Source organism: Pristiophorus japonicus, chromosome 5 (genome assembly GCF_044704955.1).
Source record: "Pristiophorus japonicus isolate sPriJap1 chromosome 5, sPriJap1.hap1, whole genome shotgun sequence".
Classification (NCBI taxonomy): domain Eukaryota; kingdom Metazoa; phylum Chordata; class Chondrichthyes; family Pristiophoridae; genus Pristiophorus; species Pristiophorus japonicus.
In genome coordinates this window covers 99,173,655-99,186,725 of record NC_091981.1, presented here as the reverse complement: position 1 = coordinate 99,186,725, position 13,071 = coordinate 99,173,655, and the positions used below count along the sequence as shown (strand labels likewise).

Sequence of the window (13,071 nt, the reverse complement as noted above, 5' to 3'; positions counted from 1 at the left end):
ACATGTGTATCAGAAAGTAAAACAGCAGTTTTATCAAAATCATCTTTACTTGATATACATATGTACTATTTGACTTACCATAAATGGATACGGTCTGCTTAACAGCCTAACAGCCTAATCTTGGCCAGCACTTCACACCCGCAAATTTTGTATCTCGCGTATCATGCTACCCCCCAAATTTAGGTTACAATTTAGGTCTTCAAAAGTCGCATGATACGCGAGTATATACGGTATATAAAAAAACACCCATGAGAATCAGCGGAGTTGGGCGGTAGGTGAGTAGCTCTGCACGAAAAAGATAAGTAATTGATTTTTTACACATTATTTGTAAATTCTATTGTGGTAATTTAAGTTAAAAGGGTCCTGAGAATGTTTTTATGATTTTTTTATGTTATTTTTTTGAGAAAATATTTTTAGTGTTTTTCTCCTCCTAGGCCCAACCCGCAGCCTCGAGGTAAATTTTTAGTACATTTATTAATTGTCGCCCATTTTCTTTAAGAACCGCCCAATCAACCCTAAATTCCACTTTTTCGCCGAGAATCGGGGTGCAACATCCATTTTTTTTGCTGGGCGGATTTTTTCTTTTTTTTTGGGACACTTTTCGCCGGCAATAATCTTGGGAATCTTAGTGATCTTTTGGGCGTCAATCAGGCACTAGCGGGTTGTTAGGAAATTCTAGCCCATTGAATACATACTTTTGCCAGACATTAGTGGGAAGAACTGCTCTGGTCACTGTGCAGTGACAGGGTAAAACAGTTTTTTGAATCATTTACATTGCCACTACATTTTGGCAACCTGAGAAATTCTCCCCCTTTGAATGGCCTTTGCCGACCTTTAAGCTATCAAAATTCTCTCTGTGTCACATGTAACACTGATCATTTTAATCCTACCTACAAGTTGCAGTTTCAATGCATTTAACTGATGATGACAGGTAGGATGCTATAAAAATCATCTGCAGCCTGCAAAGTATAATTTTCTTTTAATACTAGGAAGATATTTTGGGATGGGTCTAGGATCATTTGATAAGGTATTGATCCTGAATTTGCTCTGGTCGTGGCCCTTGACAGGAAACCCAGCCAGCCCGGTTTACATATAAAATCTGAGTCACACTGCCTCATTAAAATATTTAAATGGCCTACCCACCGCCTGGGTACGGGTTGGTTGCCCCCCCATTCAGCTTCCATTAAAATCGAAAGTAGGTGGGTTGGGTCCGAGTTTGAGATTTTAAAAATGTTTACATCCCACCCTTTTTGGGGTTAAAATTTCCCTCTTTGGGCTTTGGTGCTGTCCTGCACAATGGGTGTTTGCCACTCTTATAGAGTTTTCAATGTTTTAAATAATCAGCTTCAGCCTTATTATGTTAATTCATTATAGCATCCCAAAAAACTAATGGGAGAACAAAACTTTGATTCAATTTTAGAATAGGTGGTATTAAACTAAGAAAAGAAAAATGACTTTCATTTATACAGTGCCTTTCATGATCACTGGATGTTCCAAAGCACTTTACAGCCAATGAAGTACTTTTTTTGAAGTGTAGATACTGTTGTAATGTGGGAAACATGGCAGCCAATTTGTAGCTGCAGTAATGTGATAGTGACCAGATAATTGTTTGTGATATTGGTTGAGGGATAAATAGTGGCCAGGACACCAGGGATAACACCCCTGCTCTTCTGTCGAAATAGTGCCATAGGATCTTTTACATCCACCTGAGAAGGCAGATAGTGTCATGTATCTCACATTACTGTATATAACTGTATCTTACCATGCTATACATGACTGTAACTGGATATGACCTGGAACAATAAGCATTCTTACCACCAGGGGTGTACTTGCACGAGACACTCCATACCTGTCCCACTGAGGTATATAAAGAGAGGTCTCAGGCAAGTGCAGCACTGGAGAGCTGGAATTAAAGGTGCAGGTCCTGAGTGACCTTGACTTCAGCATGTGTCTCGTGTAAGTCAGTACATTAGAGTCAGGACATAACAGCAGCGACGAGTTACGGGATCACAGAATCCACAGAATGGCTACCAACAGCTCCGATGAGAAATACAATGCTGGAGACAATTGGGATGACGTTATAGAAAGGCTCCAGCAAAGCTTTGTGACCAAAGAATGGCTGGGCGACGATAAGGCAGACAAGAGAAGAGCCCATCTCTTGACCAGCTGTGGCTCGAAAACATACGCTTTAATAAAGAAAGGAAAGATAGATTACGAAGGTAAACTTGCGCAAAACATAAAAACGGATAGTAAAAGCTTTTACAGATATATAAAACGGAAAAGAGTGACTAAAGTAAATGTTGGTCTCTTAGAAAATGAGAAGGGGGATTTAATAATGGGAAATGTGGAAATGGCGGAGACCTAAAACAATTATTTTGCTTCGGTCTTCACAGTAGAAGACACAAAAACCATGCCAAAAATTGCTGGTCACAGGAATGTGGGAAGGGAGGACCTTGAGACAATCACTATCACTAGGGGGGTAGTGCTGGCCAGGCTAATGGGACTCAAGGTAGACAAGTCCCCTGGTCCTGATGAAATGCATCCCAGGGTATTAAAAGAGATGGCGGAAGTTATAGCAGATGCATTCGTTATAATCTATCAAAAGTCTCTGGACTCTGGGGAGGTACCAGCGGATTGGAAAGCAGCTAATGTAACGCCTCTGTTTAAAAAAGGGGGCAGACAAAAGGCAGGTAATTATAGGCTGGTTAGTTTAACATCTGTAGTGGGGAAAATGCTTGAAACTATCATTAAGGAAGAAATAGCGGGACATCTAGATTGGAATAGTGCAATCAAGCAGACGCAGCATGGATTCATGAAGGGGAAATCATGTTTAACTAATTTACTGGAATTCTTTGAGGATATAACGAGCATGGTGGATAGAGGTGTACCAATGGATGTGGTGTATTTAGATTTCCAAAAGGCATTCGATAAGGTGCCACACAAAAGGTTACTGCAGAAGATAAAGGTATGCGGAGTCAGAGGAAATGTATTAGCATGGATAGAGAATTGGCTGGCGAACAGAAAGGAGAGAGTCAGGATAAATGGGTCCTTTTCGGGTTGGAAATCGGCAGTTAGTGGTGTGCTGGGACCACAACTGTTTGCAATATACATAGATGACCTGGAAGAGGGGACAGAGTGCAGTGTAACAAAATTTGCAGATGACACAAAGATTAGTGGGAAAGCGGGTTGTGTAGAGAATACAGAAAGGGTGTAAAGAGATTTAGTTAGGTTAAGCGAATGGGCTAAGGTTTGGCAGATGGAATACAATGTCGGAAAGTGTGAGGTCATCCACCTAGGGGAAAAAAACAGTAAAAGGGAATATTATTTGAATGGGGAGAAATTACAACATGCTGCAGTGCAGAGGGACCTGGGGGTCTTTGTGCATGAATCCCAAAAAGATAGTTTGCAGATGCAGCAGGTAATCAGGAAGGCAAATAGAATGTTGGCCTTCATTGCGAGAGGGATGGAATACAAAAGCAGGGAGGTCCTTCTGCAACTGTATAGGGTATTGGTGAGGCCACACCTGGAGTACTGCGTGCAGTTTTGGTCACCTTACTTGAGGAAAGTTATACTAGCTTTGGAGGGGGTACAGAGACGATTCACGAGGCTGATTCCGGAGATGAGGGGGTTACCTTATGATAATAGATTGAGTAGAGTGGGTCTTTACTCGTTGGAGTTCAGAAGATGAGGGGGAATCTTATAGAAACATTTAAAATAATGAAAGGGATAGACAAGATAGAGGCAGAGAGGTTGTTTCCACTGGTCGGGGAGACTAGAACTAGGGGGCACAACCTCAAAATACGGGGGAGCCAATTTAAAACCAAGTTGAGAAGGAATTTCTTCTCCCAGAGGGTTGTGAATCTGTGGAATTCTCTGCCCAAGGAGGTAGTTGAGGCTAGCTCATTGAATGTATTCAAGTCACAGATAGATAGATTTTTAACCAATAAGGGAATTAAGGGTTACGGGAACGGGCGGCTAAGTGGAGCTGAGTCCACGGCCAGATCAGCCATGATCTTGTTGAATGGCGGAGCTGGCTCAAGGGGCGAGATGGCCTACTCCTGTTCTTAATTCTTATTGTGTTATGTTCTTATGAAAGACCTGCTGGCACCCGAGAAACCAGCAAGCAAGTCAGTTGAGGAGTTGAGCACACTGGTGAGAGACCACCTGTAGCCAGCGAGCAGCCTACACATGGCCAGACACAGGTTCTACAACTACAGATGCTGTGTGGGCCAAAGCATACGCGACTTTGTGGCGGAACTTCAGAGGCTGGCTAGTTCATGTGAGTTCCCCGATGAACTAAGGAGAGAAGTACTGAGAGACTTTTTTACTGAAGGAATAGGCCACGCAAGCATATTCCGAAAGCTTATAGAGACTAAGAACTTGACTCTAGAGGCAGCAGTACTGTTCGCACAGACGTTCTTGGCAGGCGAAGAAGAAATAAGGCTGATCTATACTTCGGGTACGACAACCAACGAGGCATCAGAACAAGGGGTTCACATTGTGAAACAAACCGCTACCCCCCCACACACAGACAAAGGCAGGAGAACAGGCCTACAACAGCAGACAGTGGCGCCAGAAGCCATCAAAATCAAGGGCCACATGAACGGCCGATCACACTTCATCAACCCACAATGCGAGCAATCAACAACAGATTGAGAGAAGCTCAAGGGAGATCAGCCAGATGCAGCTCATCCTTCGGAAACAATGGAAACGGTCTGTGTTGGAGATGTGGGGGAAGGCACTCAACCAGGGTGATTCGATTTCAGCATGCCGTTTGCAGAAACTGCAACTACACAGGGCATCTGGCTCGCATGTGCAGAAAAACAGCAGCTCGGCTGGTATACGAATCGGAAGGGTCGGAAAGCGGACCAGAAGACGGTTGGAACAGTGCATGGGATGCCGAGGTACAGCGGGTTAACACGATCAGTGTCCACTGTTCTTACACCAAGATGCCTCCAATTATGATGAGGGTTCTACTCAATGGGATACCCGTCAACATGGAACTGGACACGGGGGCCAGTCAATCCCTCATGAGTGTTCAACAATTTGAACAGCTGTGGCCGCACAAAAGCAACAGACCTAAACTCACAAAGATCGACACCAAATTAAGGACCTATACTAAAGAAATCGTCCCAGTCCGTGGCAGTGCCATGCTCTCAGTCACACACAAAGGGATGGTGCACCGACTTTCCCTGTGGATTGTCCCTGGGGATCTCACAGCCCTGTTGGGGAGAAGCTGGCTAGCAGAACTTAATTGGAAATGGGATGATGTTCACACCATGTCGTCAGAGGAACGGACCTCCTGCTTAACAGTTCTAAGCCATTTTGAACATCTCTTTCAGCCAGGTGTGGGCACCTTCAAAGGGGCTAAAGTTAGAATCTACATCACACAGAATGCCAGACCAGTCCATCACAAGGCTAGAGCTCTGCCTTATGTGATGAGGGAAAAGATTGAAAATGAACTGGACCGGCTTCTGCGGGAAGGCATAATTTCTCCTGTGGAATTCAGCGACTGGGCAAACCCCATCGTCCCCGTCATGAAGCCTGATGGATCCGTGCGAATCTGTGGGGATTACAAGTCTACCATAAACAGAGTCTCCCTACAGGACCAATACCCGCTGCCAAGAGCGGAGGACCTATTTGCCACGTTGGCTGGAGGAAAACTTTTCTCGAAACTTGACCTCACATCTGCGTATATGACGCAAGAACTGACCGAAGAGTCGAAGCTACTCACCACCATCAACACACATCGAGGCCTTGTTGTGTACAATCGATGCCCATTCGGCATCAGGTCGGCAGCTGCTATATTCCAGCACAACATGGAGAGTCTGCTCAAGTCCATCCCGGGGACGGTTGTGTTTCAAGATGACATACTCATCACGGGCAGGGACACCGACTCTCATCTCCGCAATTTGGAGGAAGTACTAAGTCGATTGGATCGGGTAGGCCTAAGAGTTAAGAAATCCAAGTGTCTGTTTCTCGCGCCTGAGGTTGAATTTTTGGGCAGAAAGATTGCCGCTGATGGAATCCTCCCAACCAAATCCAAAACCGAAGCAATTCGCCTGGCACCCAGGCCCCGGAATGTCTCGGAACTGCGCGCCTTTCTCAGGCTACTCAATTACTTTGGGAACTTTATGCAGAACTTGAGCACGCTGCTGGAGCCTCTCCACATGCTACTCAGAAAGGGGTGCGATTGGTTTTGGGGGGACGCCCAAGAACGCGCCTTCAATAAGGCACGCAACCTTCTATGTTCCAAGAGTGTTTTAGCCTTTTTTGACCCAGGTAAAAAGTTAGTCCTTATATGTGATGCATCAGCGTACGGGGTCGGGTGCATTTTACAGCACTTCAATGATGCGGGTAAATTGCAGCCCATTGCTTATGCCTCCAGGTCACTTTCGCGGGCGGAGCGCGGGTACGGTATGGTTGAGAAGGAGGTGCTCGCGTGCGTGTACGGTGTCAAAAAGATGCACCAATACCTTTTCGGGGCCAAGTTTGCATTAGAAACCAACCACAAACCCCTCACGTCCCTACTATCCGAGTGCAAGGCAATCAACGCCAATGTCTCGGCGCGCATTCAGCGGTGGGCACTCATGCTGGCGGCTTACGACTATACGATAAGGCACAGACCAGGCACAGACAACTGTACTGACGCGCTTAGCAGGCTACCCCTGGTGACCACAGAAGGTCCGATGAACAGAACTGTGAGATGGTCATGGCAATCAATGCCTTTGAATCCACAGGTTCGCCCATGACGGCTCGTCAAATCAGAGCCTGAACGATCAGCGACTCCACGTTATCTCTAGTTAAAAGATGCGTTTTAACCAGTGACTGGGCAGAGGCTTGCGATGCCTGCCCCGAGGAAGTCAAACCCTTCCATAGGCACATGCATGAACTCTCACTACAGGCAGACTGCCTGATGTGGGGCAGCCGAGTAGTTATGCCCTTACGAGGCAGGGAGGCGTTTGTCCGGGAGCTCCATCGCGAGCACCCGGGGATCATCCTTATGAAGGCCATAGCCAGATCTCATGTCTGGTGGCCTGGCATTGATGCGGACTTGGAGCTCTGCGTCCGTCGGTGCACCATTTGTGCCCAACTCAGTAATGTCCCCAGGGAGGCCCCCCTAAGCCCCTGGCCCTGGCCCACCAAACCGTGGTCGCGGATGCATGTAGACTATGCGGGCCCATTCACGGGCAAAATGTTCCTCGTAGTCGTTGATGCATCTTCAAAATGGATCGAGTGCACCATTTTAAACTTGAGCACCACCTCCACCACTGTGGAGAGCCTTAGAACCATGTTTGCAATGCACGGCATTCCTGACATATTGGTCAGTAATAATGGTCCGTGCTTCACCAGTGCAGAATTTCAAGATTTTATAGTTGACCACGGTATAAATCACGTTAAGATGGCACCTTTCAAACCAGCCTCCAATGGCCAGGCGGAGCGAGCAGTGCAGATCATTAAACAAGGCATGCTCAGAATCCAAGGTCCCACGCTGCAGAGCCACCTGTCGCGACTGCTGCTGGCATACAGATCTCGTCCGCATTCGTTGACTGGGGTTCCCCCCACGCAACTATTGATGAAACGAACCTTAAAGACCAGGCTCTCATTAATCCTCCCAGACATGCATGAAATTGTTGAGGCTAAGCATCAAAAGCTAACTGAGTACCATGACCGAAATTCGAGGGGGAGGTGGAATGAGATAGGGGACAAAGTGTTTGTGCTAAATTATGGCCAGGGTCCCAAATGGTTTGCAGGGACAGTAACAGACAAAGAGGGAAACAGGCTACTGGTTGTACAAATGGACAGTGGCCAAACCTGCCGGAGGCATGTAGACCAAGTAAAAAGTAGATTCATTGATAACACTGAAGAACCAGAGGCAGACTACAATGTGAAACTCACACCACACCTGGTTGTCAGACAGGTGGAACAACCTGAGGAAAGGGCAGTCTCAACAGACAGCCCAGGCGAGATACCAGCAATCACATCGAACGAAAAACAGGCACCAAGGCAAACAACTGAACCACAACAAAGACGCACCACGTGAGAGCGCAGACCACCTGAGAGACTGAATCTATAAAGGCAATAAGACCTTGGGGGAGGGTGATGTCATGTATCTCACATTACTGTATCTAACTGTATCTTACCATGCTATACATGACTGTAACTGGATATGATCTGTAACAATAAGCATACCTTACCACCAGGGGTGCACTTGCAGGAGACACTCCATACCTGTCCCAGAGAGGTCTCAGGCAAGTGCATCACTGGAGAGCTGGAATTAAAGGTGCAGGTCCTGAGTGACCTTGACTTCAGCATTTGTCTGTGTAAGTCAATACATTAGAGTCAGGACTTAACAGATCGGGCCACAATTTAACATCTCATCTGAAAGATGGCACCTCCAACAGTCCAGCACTCCCTCAACACAGCACTGGAGTGTCAGCCTAGATTTTTGTGTTCAAGTATCTGGAGTGGGACGTGAATCCACGAGAGTGGCGAGAGTGCTGCCCACTGAGCTACACCTCACACCGATCAGAAAAAAGGTGACAAAACAAGCCACCTTTGAGTGAAAAAGTGAAAATGTTCGGGAATGCAAACAGAACGTAATGTTTACCTGATAGGCGTCAGGTATGTTGACGATTTCCCCGTGTTCAGCCACATACCCAATGATTCCTTTCCCCCAAGGCACCTGCACCTCGTTGGAGTTCTCCGTGCTGGAGGAAGGCACCACCGTGGTCCCAGAGTGAACGTCGAAGAACTTTGAGACCAGCTTCTTTTTCTGGGGGGGGCCCTCCACCAGAAACAGGGAGCAGCGATCTGCGCCCACCATAATACACACGTTTATGAGGATCTTGTAGCTCAAGCTGGTCAGGTCCAAATCGTTCGAGATGTCCTTTACAAGCTCCAGGAAGAATTCCTTCTCGTTGGATTCCTTGAGCTTGTATTTGTAATCGATGGCCGCAGAGGCATACTGAGGGATGTTCACCCTGGACTCCAAGAGAGCACTCAATATGTGGGCTGTGGTAGGGGGCAGGGAGCTGGCTTTTCTCAGGAGGGCTCTCCTGCCGGTGCTGGAGACAGAATCGTGAGCCCTCAGGAAGACATGCTCATCATAGGTCCGGTGCGATGTCATGGCCCGCGATCTGGCGAAACTTCTCCGGAGCTCCTTCTGGGACGATCGCCTGTGCATCCCGTCAGCTCGGGAGCTGCCGCCCGGCTCCCTGCCCGCGCTGTGCTTCTCCTCCCCAGCCGAGCCAGAAACTTTGGCAGCTTTGTGTTCCTTCAACCACTTGTTTACCGACTCGCGCTTACCCTTTCTCAGCAGGTAGTCCTCAAAGAAATCGGGGTGGCGATCCAGGAAAGCTTCCACGTCCGAAAATCCGATGGTGGCCATGGTGTTTCCAATCCAGTGCTGGGAAGTTCCTCGCCCTGACTGAGCTGCCCCTACTGATCCAAAATAACTTGGAGCTTCTTCCGAGGCGCTGAAGGCAACGATCCTCGAGCGAGGGGTCGGCGCTGCCAAATGCTGCTCACTCTTTATCTGCTGGCATTCCCTGGAAGTGACATCTCCGCTTCACGCTTCAATCCTGTTGAAGTGGCAAGAAGCTCTGTTGAAGCTCTGTCGATTCCGCAATGTAAATTAACGAGCCCCGGAGCCTAAAGCAGTTGTGAATTGGTCAGGAACAAGCTTTGCCTATTGGAGATAGGGCGCACCCCAGGGGCCAGTCCGATAACCCCGACTTGGCCCAGAAATGTGGTTCCTTCAGTCATTTATTACCCAGTCAAATCACAGTGGAAAGAAGAGTTATCATTAATTGTCTCAGTCAATGCTACAAAACCGGTGACACACAGGACTGGGAAAGAAACGCTGCACCGAGCTCTCGCTGCTATTTAACTGCTGTGATACTCATACATCTTAAACAAACTAAATCATGACTGCAAAGTTTATAGAGACGGATTCCACTGCCGTTTAAAAATTCACATCCAGCCCGTCCAACTGACGATTTGAATTGTCTTTAAAACATTGTCAATAGAGTAATATCAGGTGTGATGGGTATTTACAGGACAAAGGACAGGTGCACTGCTCCTGGGCATGGCCAAAGTGGTCATTAACTGGTCCAGGCAGCAGGCGGTCGAGGGGATCGTTCAGCCCAACTGCCTGCCTCTCTTCCGTGGTTACGTTCGAGCCAGAGTGTCCCTGGAGATGGAGCATGCGGTGTCCACTGGTACACTCGCGGCCATCCGCGAGAGGTGGACGCCAAAGGGACTGGAGTGCATCATCACCCTCGGCAACCAAATTTTAATTTGATTTGAGGTTTCGTTAAAGTTTAAATTGTTAATTTGTGGGTGCTAGTGCCCTCACCAAAAGGGGGCATTTGATTTACATTTCTACAAAAAGAGTGTTGAGCTGTTTATTTTGAGTGGCTTAGCGAGTCACGTGATGTTCACAAGACTCAAAGGACAGGTGCTCTTGGCTACTTTGGAGTGCTGAAGTTACTTGTCCGTTTTTAAAGGTGGACCTGTTCTGAGAATGAGTATGTTTTATTGCAGCAAATACACATTTACATTCCGTTTAATATTTTTATTGCAATACATGTACTGGACTGGTAATTTGGCTTTTTTAATCTTTAGAAACATTACAATTAAATAAAACATTGAAACAATATAAATATTACAACTTTAATTTGGCTTTAATGTCGGTTAGCTTGAATTATAAGTGGAGAATGGGACCACGGTCAGTCAGCGATGTCACCCTCCCTAATCGCAACAAGCTTAACATTGAAACCAAGAAGTGGCCCAAAAAGGCAGGACACAGATAGACTGTGCCAGAGCTGTCTATCTGGACAATACACCGTGTCACACAGTGCTCACACGATTGATTACCGGTTGAACTCCTGGGTGCTCAGCTCCGCCGCGCCTCCTGTCTCCCGACTCCGGCTGTCAGTTATTAATAGGCACAATCCAGGTTGCCATTAGATACAGTTATTGACGTCAAGCCTACAATAGTGGGTCAGGGAAACAGAACATTTGCCTGCCTGTCCCTAGGTAAGGTTACAGAACCGCCACCTAATAGAGTGGGCTTGTTCCATTTGCTCAAGATTTTGCCGGGAGGGCTATTCGACCTGGCGCAGTTCACTGAGGACAGTGGAGATTGAGGAGATGCCAGGCAGTGGAAAAGTAAATCGCCAGGGATCTTTCCCATCATCAGCTTTGAAAATCAGCCACTTCAGGACTATTAAAGCTGATCTAGACTCTCTTTAATTACTATTGATTTTCTCCCATTGTTCATACGTCAGGCGGATTCCCCTGAGAGGAAATACTGCCTATCAAATATTTTAATAAGTCCCCTTCTCCTCACTCCCAGGACATCAACCCCCCAATTCATCTCTCTAATGACGCTTTTTAATTTCTTCCTTTACAGCTAATTAAAACCTTTTAATTGAATCCGTTCAAGCCGTAGTAACTTTTTTAAAATGTATTTGACCTTGAGTCACACAATCGAATTCTATGGCTGTACCACTCCCTACTTGACCCAATACTGAAACCGCTCCTGTATCTTTGCAGATTGACGCAGGTTTTAAAGCAATCTGGGCTGCAGAATTTTATTCTGAAATCCAAGCACTCCGCAAACATTGGTATCGATACAAGGCCAGTACACGTGAGCTCTGCGGTTAGTTATTCAATACACATAAATAAATCGTGCCAATTGTGACATTAAAAAGGATGGATATGGACATTAAGAAGGGTGTGTAGAAATTAAGGGAATGGAGTGTGGATACCAAGGGTTGGGATTATTAAGCATTTATCCTGAGCAGGTTCAGTGTAAGGTAATTTTCTAGGAGAGGCTTTCCTGTCTGTTGAATCCGTTCACTGGTTCTCTGACTTCTAAACTTGACGAATCTACTGGAATTTTTTGAGGATGTAACTAGTAGAGTGGACAAGGGAGAACCAGTGGATGTGGTGTATTTGGACTTTCAAAAGGTTTTTGACAAGGTCCCGCACAAGAGATTGGTGTACAAAATCAAAGTGCATGTTATTGGGGGTAATGTACTGACATGGATAGAGAACTAGTTGGCAGACAGGAAGCAGAGAGTCGAGATAAACGGGTCCTTTTCAGAAAGGCAGGCAGTTACTAGTGAGGTGCCGCAGGGCTCAGTGCTGGGACCCCAACTCTTTACAATATACATTAACGATTTGGATGAAGGAATAGAGTGTAATATCTCCAAGTTTGCGGATGACATTAAACTGGGTGGCAGTGTGAGCTGTGAGGAGGGCGCTAAGAGGCTGCAGGGTGATTTGGACAGATTAGGTGAGTGGGCAAATACACGGCAGATGCAGTATAATGTGGATAAATGTGAGGTTATCCATTTTGGGGGCAAAAACATGAAGGCAGAATATTATCTGAATGGCGGCAGACTAGAAAAAGGGGAGGTGCAACGAGACCTGGATGTCATGGTTCATCAGTCACTGAAAGTGGGCACGCAGGTACAGCAGGCGGTAAAGAAGGCAAATGGTATGTTGACCTCCATAGCTAGGGGATTTGAATATAGGAGCACACTTGAAGACAGGAGGTCTTACTGCAGTTGTACAGGGCCTTAGTGAGGCCTCACCTGGAATATTGTGTTCAGTTTTGGTCTCCTAGTCTGAGGAAGGACATTCTTGCTATTGAGGGAGTGCAGCGAAGGTTCACCAGACTGATTCCAGGGATGGCTGGGCTGTCATATGAGGAGAGACTGGATCAACTGGACCTTTATTCACTGGTGTTTAGAAGGATGAGAGGGGATCTCATAGAAACATATAAGATTCTGACGGGACTGGACAGGTTAGATGCGGGAAGAATGTTCTCCATGTTGGGGAAGTCCAGAACCAGGGGACTTGGTCTTAAGATAAGGGGTAGGCCGTTTAGGACTGAGATGGGGAGAAACTTCTTCACTCAGAGAGTTGTTGACCTGTGGAATTCCCTGCCGCAGAGAGTTGTTGATGCCAGTTCATTGGATATATTCAAGGGGGAGTTAGATATGGCCCTTACGGTTAAGGGGATCAAGGGGTATGGAGAGAAAGCAGGAAAGGGGT

At 46.6% G+C, this 13,071-nt stretch overlaps 1 protein-coding gene across 1 annotated transcript in view; it reads right to left on the bottom strand.

Annotated features, from left to right (window-relative positions):
• Positions 1 to 9,391, bottom strand: part of pde11al (phosphodiesterase 11a, like) — a 461,489-nt gene extending 452,098 nt beyond the window's left edge. Inside the window, exon 1 of the mRNA XM_070879912.1 lies at positions 8,612 to 9,391. Within this exon, the coding sequence (XP_070736013.1) occupies positions 8,612 to 9,391 (780 nt within the window). The remainder of the gene's footprint in view (positions 1 to 8,611) is intronic.
• Between the last annotated feature and the right edge of the window lie 3,680 nt (positions 9,392 to 13,071).